Source organism: Priapulus caudatus, unplaced genomic scaffold (assembly GCF_000485595.1).
Source record: "Priapulus caudatus unplaced genomic scaffold, Priapulus_caudatus-5.0.1 Scaffold1670, whole genome shotgun sequence".
NCBI lineage: Eukaryota > Metazoa > Priapulida > Priapulimorpha > Priapulimorphida > Priapulidae > Priapulus > Priapulus caudatus.
The window spans coordinates 2,464-15,171 of record NW_014578731.1 but is presented as its reverse complement, the minus strand read 5'-3'; the positions used below and the strand labels follow the sequence as shown (position 1 = coordinate 15,171).

Here is a 12,708-nt window from a genome sequence, read left to right as displayed (position 1 = left end):
AGATGAGGAGAAAGTGTTCAGCACCGCTCGATAAGCTCGTAAGCCTCCCTCTCACAGACAGCCTCCATTGAATACACAGACTATAGAATAACATATACACGAATATAGATAACAATACAGACAGTATAGAATAGACATATACAGACATATAGAATAACATTATACAAGACATATAGAATAACATATACAGACATATAGAATAACATATACAGAACATTAGAATAACACTATACAGACCATATTAGAAAACATATACAGACATATAGAATAACATATACAGACATCTAAATATACAATACAGACATTATAGAATAACAAGAAGTAGGCAGACAGGTATAGAATAACATATACAGACTCATAGAATAACAGATACAGACATATAGAATAACATATACAGACATATAGAAATAACATATACAACATATAGAAACCAGATACAGACATATAGAAACATATACAGACATATAGAATAACATAATACAGACATATAGAATAACATATACAGACATATAGAATAACATATACGAATATAGAATAACCAGAATACAGACATATAGAATAACATATTATCAGACATATAGAATAACATATACAGAACATATAGAATAACATATACAAGACATCATAGATTAACATAATACACACATATAGATAACATATACAGACATATAGAAAACATATACAGACAGTATAGAATAACATATACAGACATAGTAGAATAAACATATACAGGACATATAGACTATAACATATACAGACATAATAGAATAACAAGATACAGACATATAGAATACATATACAGACATATAGAATAATCATAGTAAATGAACATGATAGAATAACATATACAGACATGATAGAATAAATAATACAAGACATATAGAATAACCTATACAGACATATAGAATATACTATAACAGACCATATAGAATATACATATATCAGACTATATAGAAGTAACATACTACATGACATAATATGAATAACCAGAATGACAGACATATAGAATAACAATAGGTACAGACATATTAGAATAACATATACAGACATATAGAATAACATATACAGACATATAGAATAACATATACAGACATAAATAGAAAACAATAAATACAGACATATGAATAAATAATACAGACATCATAGAATAACATATACAGACATATAGAATAACATATACAGACATATAGAATAACATATACAGATATAAGAATTAACAATATACAGACATAGTAGAATACCATATACATCACATATAGAATAACCATATACAGACATAATAGGGATAACCGCAGATACAAGACATATAGAATAAACATATAGCAGACATATAGAATAAACATATACAGACACTATAGAATAACATATTATCAAGACATAATAGAATAACATATACGACATATAGAATAACAATATACGAGACATAGTAGAATAACATATACAGACATTTAAATAACCTATACACAACATATATGAATAACATATTACAGACATATAGAATAACATATTACAGACATATAGAATAGAACGATAACAGACATATAGAATAAATATACCGACAGTATAGAATAACAATATATCAGACATATTAGAATAACATATACAGAACCCATATTAGAATGAACATAATACAGACATATGAATAACATATACAGAACCTAATAGGAATAATCAATATAGCAAACCACATATAGAATAACTATACAGGACATATAGAATCAAGCATATACAAGACATATAGAAATAACATAGTACAGACATATAGATTAACATACACAGACAAATAGATAACATATACAGACATATAGAATAACCAATATAAGACATACTAGAATAACATATACAGACATATTAGAATTAACAAATATACAAGACATATAGAATAACATATACAGGACATATAGAATAAACATATACAACATATAAAATAACATCTACAAGACATATAGAATAACATATACAGACATCATAGAATAACATATACAGACATATAGAACAACCATATACAGACATTATAGAGAATAACATATACAGACATATAGTAATTAACATATACAGGACATATAGAATAACTATATACAGACGATAATAGAATAACATATACAGATCATATAGAACAACATATACAGACATATAGAATAACATACACAGACATATAGAATAACATCTACAGAACATATAGAAATAAACATATACAGACATATAGACATAACAATATACAGACGATATAGACCAACATATACAGGACATATAGAATAACATACACAGACATATAGAAACATCTACAGACATATAGGAATAACATATACAGACATATAGAATAACATATACAGACATATAGAATAACATCTACAGACATATAGAATAACATACCCAGACAGTATAAATAACATAGTACAGACATATAGAATAACCAGATAATCCTGGTAACTAACAATACACTTTCAGCAATACAGTGTGTATTGTTGAACACCTTCTAACAATATAATGTGTATTGTTGTAGAAATCTAGAATAACGAGTGAACGATAAAAAATACGAGAGTTTTATTAAACAGTTATTAAACAGATTAGACGGTTATTAAACCGACAGTTTTACGCGCGCACGCACGCGCATGGAATCGATGCTCGGCTTTATTTGCTTCCCGCCTCGCGTTTTTCCGTCGCGTTTCTCAAGCATGTGCGACACGTATTTCCTCAAACTTTTCAACGTGAAACGTCAACAAAATGTCATGTTTTCTTTGAGATGATGTGCATTATAACGTAATCACTTTACTAATACTTTTATACATTTTCCGCTTCGCTGATCGACGGACGATTCTAAATGATCTTCTCTCGATTTTCCGCGGGCTTTTCCGCGCGACGTTACTGTGTAACCCGCCTCGGTGCAGACGATTGCTTCTGCCGCCAGTCATGCAAAATCACCCGTTCGAGAGAGAGAGACGGAGGGAAAGGTGGGAGGGGAGGTGAGTGAGCGGGGAGGGGGCGGAGGGAGGGTGCGTGAGAGAGGGATTGGGGGGGGGCGAGGGGAAGAGAAGAGGGGGAAGAGATAGAGAAGAGAGAAGAGAGAGAAGCAGAAAGAGACAGGAGAGAGAGAGGAGAGATAGATAAGGAGAGCGAGGTGCCGAGGGAGAGTGAGAGAGAGAGCGAAGAGAGACGGAAGGAGAGAGAGAGAGAGAGAAAAGTGAGAGAGAGAGGAGGGTGATAGAGAGGGGAGAGAGAGGAGAGCAAAGAGAGAGAGAGAGAGAGAGAGGAGAGGAGCAGAGAGAGAGAGAGAAGAGAGAGAGCAAGAGATTCATAGAAGGAAGAGAGAGCGAGCGGGGGAGAGAGAGACTGCGTGCACGCGAAAGAGAAAGAGAGATAGCGAGAGCGAGAGAGATAGAGATAGATAGAGAGAGAGTGAGATAGAAAGAGAGAGCGAGAGACAGATAGATAGAGAGAGAGAGAGAGAGAGAGAGAGAGAAGAGAGAGAGCGAGATAGCGAAAGCGAGAGAGAGAGAGAGAGAAATAGAGAGATAGGAGAAAGAGAGAGAGAGAAGGGGTGAGAGTGATAGAGAGAGAGGAGAGAGAGAGGGAGAAAGAGAGACGGCGAGAGAGAGAGAGAGAGAGAGAGAGAGACACACACCGCGTGAGGAGAGAGAGATAGAAAGAGAGAGGCGAGGAGAGAGAGAGAGAGAGAGAGAGAGAGAGAGAAGAGAGAGAGAGAGAGAAGAGCCGGCCGATAGAGAGAGAGAGAGAGAGCGAGGAGAGAGAGAGAGAGAGAGAGAGAGAGCGCGATAGGAGAGAGAGAGAGAGGAGAGAAAGAGAGAGAGAGAGAGAGAGAGAAAAAGAGAGAGCGCGATAGAGAAGAGAGAGAGAGAGGCGAGAGAGAGAGAGAGAGAGAGAGAGAGAGAGAGAGAGAGGCGGAGCGACAGAGAGAGAGAGAAGCGGAGTGACAGAGAAAGAGCGAGAAAGAGAGAGAGAGAGAGAGAGAGAGAGAGAGAGAGAGAGAGAGAGGAATAGAGAGATTAAGAAAGAGAGACGAGAAGAGAGAGAGAAAGAGAGAGAGAGAGAGAGAGAGAGAGAGAGAGAAATAGAGAGATAGAGAAAGAGAGAGAGAGAGAGAGATAGAGAGAAGCCGTTTATTACGAGAGCATCACGTTCACTCTCTCACGCTGATCAGTCCGTCTGTAGTTAGCTCTATCGACGTCGAATATAGAGGCCGATAAATGCCTTCACTTTGCAACGCGAACGAATGGCTTACTGATAGTTTTTCGCAAGAAGAGACGCAATCGATATAAGCGGATTTCCGGGCGAGAATCTTTCGAAAATAATTTGTCACCGAAATCGCGAAACTGTTTATCCAGGTGGAAAGAAGTTCGATTTTGAGATGCTGCGGCAGTTCCTTGCTGCAGAGTGAAGGGTTGGATTGCATCACACAGACACTTGGCCCCTCTCAGTAATAAGAAAAATATTCGTAAATAAATACGAATTGTATTTAGTTTAAATGATTTCTTTGTTTGTGATATTAATGTAATGTTTATGCTGCCTAAAATTCTAACGCAAAACACTGACGGTCATCTAATGCGAGAAAGAGAGAGAGAGAGAGAGAGAGAAGAGAGAGAGAGGAGAGAGAGAGATAGAGAGAGGGAGAGAGAGAGAGAGAGGAGAGAGAGAGAGAGAGAGGAGAGAGAGAGAGAGAGAGGAGTGAGTGCGAGAGATGAACGGTTGTTTAGAGATGAGATAGCATCAGTCTGTGCTGTTACAGATGGAGATAGCATCATGGGCCTGTGTTGTTACTCAATGAGGAATAAGCAGGCAGGCGGTGTGTAGTCTGTGTTGTTAGAGATGAGATAGCATCAATGTTCTGTGTTGTTAGAAGATGGAAGATAGGCATCATGTCGCTGTGCTGTGGTGACAGGGTGGGAGGAGTGAGAATGAGCCGGACATGCCTGTCTGTGTTGTTGCGGATGGAGATAGCAACGGCGTGTGTCTGTGTTGTTAGAGATAATAGCATCATGTCTGTGCTGTTTACAGATGAGATAGCATCATGTCTGTGTTGTTGCAGATGAGAATATGCATCAATTCTGTGGTTTGTTGCAGATGAGATAGCATCATGTCTGTGTTGTTACAGATGGATAGCATATGTTGTGTTGTTGCAGCTGAGATAGCATTGCATGTCTGAGTTGTTGCAGTGATGAGATAGCATGCATGTCTGTGCTGTTTACAGATGAGATAGCAGTCATGTCTGTGCTGTTACAGGTGAGATAGCATCAAATGTATGTGTTGTTGAGATGAGATAGGCAGCGGCGTTGTGTATGTGCTGTTACAGATGAAATAGCTATCCATGTCTGTGTTTGTTACAGATGAGATAGCATCATAGCTGTCCTGTTACAGGAATGAGATTCAGCATACGATGTCTGTGTTGTTTCAGATGAGATAGCAGCGGCGTTGAAGACGAGCGCACATAACGTGCAGCACGATCCGTCCGTGTTCACTGTTCCCTTCAACCATCCAGGCAGCAGCCACCACCACCACGCCGCCGCTGTTGCCCCCGTAGCCTTCTCCGGCCAGGGTCACAGCCTGCAAGGTACGTGCTGCCATCTAGCGCTCCGCAAAGCAGTTACTGTGAGTTACGGGGAGAAGTTTACGCGGAAGAATTTGGATGCGTATTTGGCTCGCTGCGGTTGGACTTTGGTTGAGAGTATAATATCTAGGCTGTCTGAAATCGCTGTGAGTAGATGTATGGAAACTAAGGGAAGAAGGGTTACATAACTGTAGCCCTTCGTTTGTTGTGATTATATATTTGTGTGCATGTGCGTGCGCGTGTGCGTGCGCGTGCGTATGCGTGTGACTGCGTGCGTGCGTGCGTGTGCCCGTAATTACTCACGAATACATTCTAGTCTTTCTCACTCTCGATGGTTATTTCTCGCTTCTTTAGTTTGTTAACTGAACCATTCACATATCCCGTGTCTACATTAGTTACTGACGAGATCACGTTTAATTACCTAATTAGCCAATCAAATTATCGAATTAATTCAATTTAGCAAAAATTATAAGCTCACATCACATCATCATATCATTTTCAAGCTCAAAATGAATTTTCGCAAATTAACGCGTTCCTGCGCGATTTCATATTCTCGCGTGAAATCAAGCGAGCTGCCAATCAAGTGAAATCAAGCAACTATGGAGGAGAAAAGCACTGATAATACGTCCTCCGCGCGTGTGTAAGGTTTCCATGGGGATGGTTAATTATTAGTACACGTCTAAACTTCATGCTAACGATGAAAAGATGCAAATTTCGATAATGGCTTCAGTGAGCCAGCCCGTTAGTTAGGAAGCCCGCCAGCCAGCCAGCCAGCCAGCCAGACGATATCTGTGATACCTATATAGATTATAGGATGCAGCTGTTGGCGATTAGGATGTCTGGAAGGGTAAGAGAGGGGGAGAGAGAGGGGGAGAGGGAGGGGGACAGTAGTAACAGCAGCAGCGGCGCCAGCAACGAGCCGCAGTAGCAGTCAGTAGCATGTAGGCAGCAGTAACAGCAGTAGCAGCAGCAGTATCACCACCACCAGCAGCAACTCAGCAGCTAGCGGTAGGAGCAGTAGCGAAAAGTGCAGCAAGTAGTAGCAGCGTAGCAGCAGTCAGCAAGTAATAGCTAGCTGCAGAATCAGTAGTAGTAGAGCAGCAGCAGAGCTCTCTCTCTCTCTTTCTTTTCTGTTTTTTAGCTTTCTCTCTCCTCTCTCTCTTTCTTCTTTCTTCTTTCTCTCTCTCTCTCTCTCTCTTTCTTTCTTTCTTTCTTTCTCTCTCTCTTTCTCGCTCCTCTCTCTCTCTCTCTCTCTCTCTCTTCCCTCTGGTCACGTACTCTCTCTCTCCTCTCGCCTCGTCTCTCTCTCCCTCCTCTCTCTCTCTCTCTCGTCTCCGCCCCTACTCACTGTCGTCTCCCATCTCCCCTACCTCTCTCTCCACACTCGAACAATATATTTACGGCAGTACGACATCGTAATCACACGTAATAACCAAACAATGACACATCGAATTACGGAACATAATTATATACTCGCGGCCTTCTAATCGAGCATCATCACCCTGCATATCACAATCAACAACTAATAGCATATAACACTGATTACACCCCATTACAACTTCAAGCTATCATTATCTCTTGATCTTATTGATCTTTGATTTTTGATATTGATTTTATTGATCTATAATTTTTGATTTCTGATATTAATTTTATTGATCTTTAATTTTTGATCTTTGATTTTTGATATTGATTCTATTGATCTTATTGAGTTATCTCTTGATGCCGCATTGATACTGATCTCAGCACAGGCAATGTGAACGTTTCACCATTCTACGTTTTACCATCATAAAATGATGGTCATAAACACGAACTACCAAAGTCTCAATGTTTGTGTGTTCTCTATTGACTAACAATTCCACGTAAATTCCGTTCAACTGCTCTTTTGCTATTCAACACAATCCCACCGCACGTATGCCGCTGTGCACAAACAACGGAAAGGTAGAGATATCCTCTATATTTCTGTTGTTTTTGCACATTGGCGTGCGTGCGATGAAATTGTGTGTTGCAGGCGAGAATTTGAACGGAATTTACAGGAAACTGATTAACATAATAATAGCGAAAGAGAGGGAGAAACATTAGAACTTGGTAGTAATAACATTTCGTGTTATCTACATCATTTGTTATTGAAACGTTCCAAAGTGCTTGTGCGTCTCAGTATATATACGCCCTATACTACCTCACACCTCCACCCATCACCCGGTGTAAATCAATAGCTAACTAGACAGAGGGCACTCACGAAGGAGTGCATACACTCCGCGAGCATGTAAACATGTATTGTGCTCGCTGGTGGCGGCTGCTACCTGACTCGGCCTGCTGCGTGACTCCGCCGCTCACTGGTGCGTGCTGGCTGACATCGCCACTCGCTGACTCGAACGCGCTATCGATCGGCCATGGCTACACACACACACTACACGAGACCGATTAATGGACCTTCCGTGCGGGGAGGTAATAATTAACTCTATTATGGTACTAGCTGGGCTACCCGGCGATGCCCGGGATTTTTTGGGTTATCTGCTTTTCTGCTATTTCATGCGTTTAGCTGGGCCTACCGGCGCATGCCGGGTTTTTGCGGGGGTTACTGCTTTCTCTGCTATTTTCATCGCGTTTTGTGGGCTATTGCTTAGCGTTTTCGGCATTTCAGCGGATTGCCTATTTTCGAGCCTGACAATAGTTAGGAGCGCGTTCTGGCTTTCTGAGGATTCGTCTTGACTTTTCCTGCGTGGGCAGTGTTATAGGTCCGAAGGCGGCTAGGATTCTGTTAGTGGGTAAACCTTTTCTGTGCCGCTGTATTTTTGGGAGGGGAAATCCTAGGCCAAATCCTATTTGACAATCCCCTACGGTTTAAAAACCCCCTAACCCTAACCCTAACCAAACTGACCGACCATGGGTGTGTAACCGACTTTGACCGAAATCTTTTGTTGTTTTTTCGCTGGGTATATGCCCGGGCGGCAGCCGGACGGGTCTCGTTTCCTAAATGCCCGACAGTTCTTAACCCTGAACCTAACAAAAGAACCCTAACTCAGCGCGCTAAACGCTAGACCCTACTAACTCAACCCTAACCCTTGTTTACTTGAATAACCTAATAATTAAAAACTGCCTAGGGCATTTAGAAATCCGAAGACCGCTGCCCGGAGGCCGTCAGATATACGCCGGCTGCCGGAAATTAGTCGACGGCTTATGCAACATTTTCTGCAAATATGAAAGACATTTTGAGGTAATCAAATCTGGGTCATATGTTCCTCAACTAAGAATTTTTTTGAGAGCCCAAAAATTTGACGACCCGAGAAACCCCCCCCCCCCGCTCTATGTGGCCCGGTAAGGGACCCGAAACTGTTATTTTGCCGATATCTTGCCCCTTCGTTTGGTGCGCGATATTGCAACAAATTAGAGTCGATTTTGGGGTTTAAAAAAAAAAAAAAAAAAAAAAAAAAAAAAAAAAACATCAAGGAAGTCGATTGCGCAAATTAGTGTGAACCTGAAATTCGTCAATAGGTCACGAGATATCGTGCCTTCGGGTTCAGCCTCGCGAGCCGAACAATGGGTAGTTCACATATCTCAGCTATTTTCTCAAAAAGTTTTTAATTTTGGGTTTGAGTCAATGGATTTTTAGATAACACATGATAGCCTTTCAGATCTGAGAATTTGGTTTCACCTGGAGTATACGACGTAGTGCAAAATGCTGACAGACTGACAGGTCCGCAATCGTTCCTCGCGTCAGTGTTACAGTACCACGCCACCACTGACTGCATAATCATCCTGTACAGCTTCAATTAGCGACTTTGTGCACTTCCTGGTGCAAGTGCAGAAAGAAAGGCACACTGCCACTTGTTATTAGCGCACTTTGCGATGCTAGCGCACTAGAGTCAGGCGACTCGAGTTTAGGCTCTTGCTGCGTCCGTGGGTCCTATTGAATGTGAAGTTGGATTCTGGATAGAGTTTCCATCCACACATTTAAGAGGAGGCTGGGGATTGAGTGTAGGTGTTACCCACACCCATCTGTCGGTATAGGGCGCTGGCGACGTACCGCAGTCTTGAAGATCCAACACAAAGGTGGGATCGGTCCCTTAACTCCATCTAAGAATCCTGGGCCTGGAACATGCTGAGAACCGACGTCACTGAGACTTGGTACACAGCCCTCTTGAGAACATAGCACACACAAATCCACAAGTATTCTTGTCTGTGCTGAATCACTTGTTCTGCCTGCGGTACAGCTAGTTGTTTAACTGTTCTGCAGGCATCATCTGAGCACTTATTCCCATTGAGAAAAACCACCATCTCTTGGGTCCAGCTTGTAAAAGATTCAGTTAGAATCGGCCGCCAGTGAAGCGGCAGTGGAACGAATGGCCAAGGCTAGCAGACGTCCTTCCCTATGACTCATTAACAAAACATCGACTATGACAGTTCTTCTGTTCTTTTCCAGAGTTAAATGCAACCATGAAGCTCAAAAGTCAGTTCGATCTTGAGGACACTGGGGCATAAAGGCCGAGAAAGAATGACAATGACGCCTGAAATCAGACTGTCCGTACAGTCATCCGCGATAAACCACATGCCAACATGTCAAATTATATGCACACCCAATCCGTTGTCCGCCCTGCTTCTAGGTGTTCCATCTTTGGCATGTAATATGTCCTTTCACCAGCATGTTGTTGAGGACATTTTCCAAACCATTAGTGACACACGAGAATCTGTTCGTCCAGGAACCAGGAGGATGGGTTACCACAGCTTTCCACATTCAGTGCATTAAGTCTGGTTTTGTTCTGATCATCTGTAGAAAGGCTTTAGACAGTTCCTCTCCGCGAGCAGTGCTATCCACCATAAAGTTAACTTGCTGTCGCTGAATCTTTGAACTTGCCTTTCCGTACGTCCGCGTTGGGGCTCTTGATGGCTTAACTGGTTATACTGGCTGCTACAATATCGATTCGAGATGCGCCGAGCGTGTGGCATGTTCTCAGATAGCTCTTGCAGGGGCCTGGAAGACATGCTGAAATTTATTAGAAGGCTTGACCTCTGGAGAGGACTTCAGCTGCGCTCCGGATTGATCACTGAAAAGGTCAACGAAACGAGACCTTTGAACATTATGTTTCGACTTGGTGTAAACCGGGTTGTCGGCGATGTCAAGCCAAAATCTGCGTGACTTTTGAGAACTGGTGATACCAGGAGAATGCCATCCTTATTTTGATGAAGCCTTCGAGGTAATCGGTGTATCTCCCCCTCAAAAAGTTTCTTTGTCTCGATTCGACGGTTTTCCCGGCCAACACTCTTCTCAATCTGTTGAAGCAGTTGCTGGGTGACCTGACTGGCGAGGGTTCTAAAAATGCCGACATCCCCCTCGGCCACTGCTTGGAAGGCTTCAGCATGTTTCTGTAGCCTTTTGCAATTTGATAATATCTTCACTTCCATAGACGAAATCTAGTGGGGCGACGAAATCGTCATACTGTTGCACGTCCAATTGTGAAACACCCTTTCCTGTCATCATCCACAATGACCTCGTGGAAGATATCAGGAGGAATTCATCGTCTTTCCAACAATTCTGAGGTAAATGTGATTCGATTCAAAATATTTTTAGCTGGTGAATCTTCGATCAGTCTGATATGAACTTTCGGATAATAAGAAAGGGGTGATCTGCCTGTGGACCTTAGCTAATGTAACCCCTCTAGTTGCAGAAATAATGGGAATTTCTGGCAGGCAGAGTTCAAGCTTACGAAGAAATTCTTTGTCCTCTGGCGATTTACGCAGATCAATGTTACGCGGACGTTGATTTTATTTACTTGTTGTTTGTGTTCTTGTGCTTGGTCACAGGGTATCTTAGAGAATGCATATTGGCCTTATGCATTTATGGGTCAACACCCTCACTGCAGTACTTCAGCCCTCCTCTTGACATGTACGTGGGATGAAACTTTATCAGAACCAAGCTCCATACACAATGGACCACGGAACGCAGCAATGACCAAACCTCGAGATCTGTGACTGGCATTTGTGCCGCTGGCCGAACCGTCAAGTGTCCGGTATGCAATGAAGCTAAGAACATATTCATGTGCGCTTTCTTCTGCACTTTCACCAGGAAGTGCACCCCACAACTCTAATTGAACATGTAAGGATGATATGCAGTCGAGTGTGGGGCTGTGACTGTAACAGTAACCGAGATCGATTGCTGGACTGTCAGTTTGTCGATTTGACTACGTGTACTACTACCAGGTGAGAAACAGAATTTCCAGGAGTCTTGAAAGGTATCATGGTAGTCTCTATAATCCATTGACCTCAACCCCAAAATTAAAACTTTTTGAGAAAAATAGGCGCAGGATATGTGAAAACCAATTCGTTCGGGCTCGCGAGGTGAACCCGAAGAACGATATCTCGTAGACCTATGACAGAATTAGGTCCAAACCACGCCCAATCGATTCCTTGATTTAAAACCAAATCGACTCTAAACTTTGCCGAAATCGACGGCAAAAGAAGCGGCAAATATCATGGGGCAAATAGGAGTTTCGGGTCCCTTACCGGGCCCATAGGTGGGGGGGGGTTTCCCCGGGTCCAAATTTTTGGGCTCTTAAAAAATTCTTAGTTTGAGCGACATAGATGAACCCAGATTTGACCCTAAGATGTCTTTAATTTGCAGATTTGGCTCTCTTACGTGCATAAGCCTGCCTGACTATAAGCCCACTGAACTCATGTTGTTGTTTTTGCCGCTTAATTGGCGTCTTTTGTGCAAATATCGTTTTTGGCTTAAAATGGTCCCGTCGCCATCGATGGTGATTGAGAATAATACGCCGACGGGTTGACCTCTTTACTGGTCATCTAAAGAGACGAGCGACAGATAGAATCCGCGATTTATTGTAGAGATAATTACGGAAAAACTCGAAAATACGAAGTACCCAGTGCCTGTCGAAAACAAATACGAGTGGCTGGAGTACACGCCAGCCCGTCGGTTCGTTCAGCCCGCTTTTTTGCGTTATGGGTTAGGGTTAGGATTAAGGGTTAGGGTTAGGTTTGGGTTATGGTTGGGTTAGGTTTAGGGTCTTAGGTTAGGGTTCTTGCTGCCTCTAAACCTCTCAAATCGTGAATTTAATTCCCAAGGCGGTTTTCGAAATCTGGCGCGACCGCTCGCCATCTTTAGTCTCGGTTTACGTCATGAAGCGATGGACTTG

The 12,708-nt window shown here is 42.1% G+C and overlaps 1 protein-coding gene across 1 annotated transcript in view; it reads left to right on the top strand.

The window, feature by feature from the left end:
* The window catches only part of LOC106817299 (deubiquitinating protein VCIP135-like), a 29,700-nt gene extending 19,658 nt beyond the window's left edge, over positions 1–10,042 (top strand). The window contains exons 13-14 of the mRNA XM_014821962.1: positions 5,411–5,566; positions 9,984–10,042. Coding sequence (XP_014677448.1) covers positions 5,411–5,566; positions 9,984–10,042 — 215 coding nt within the window. The remainder of the gene's footprint in view (positions 1–5,410; positions 5,567–9,983) is intronic.
* The last annotated feature ends 2,666 nt before the right edge of the window (positions 10,043–12,708 follow it).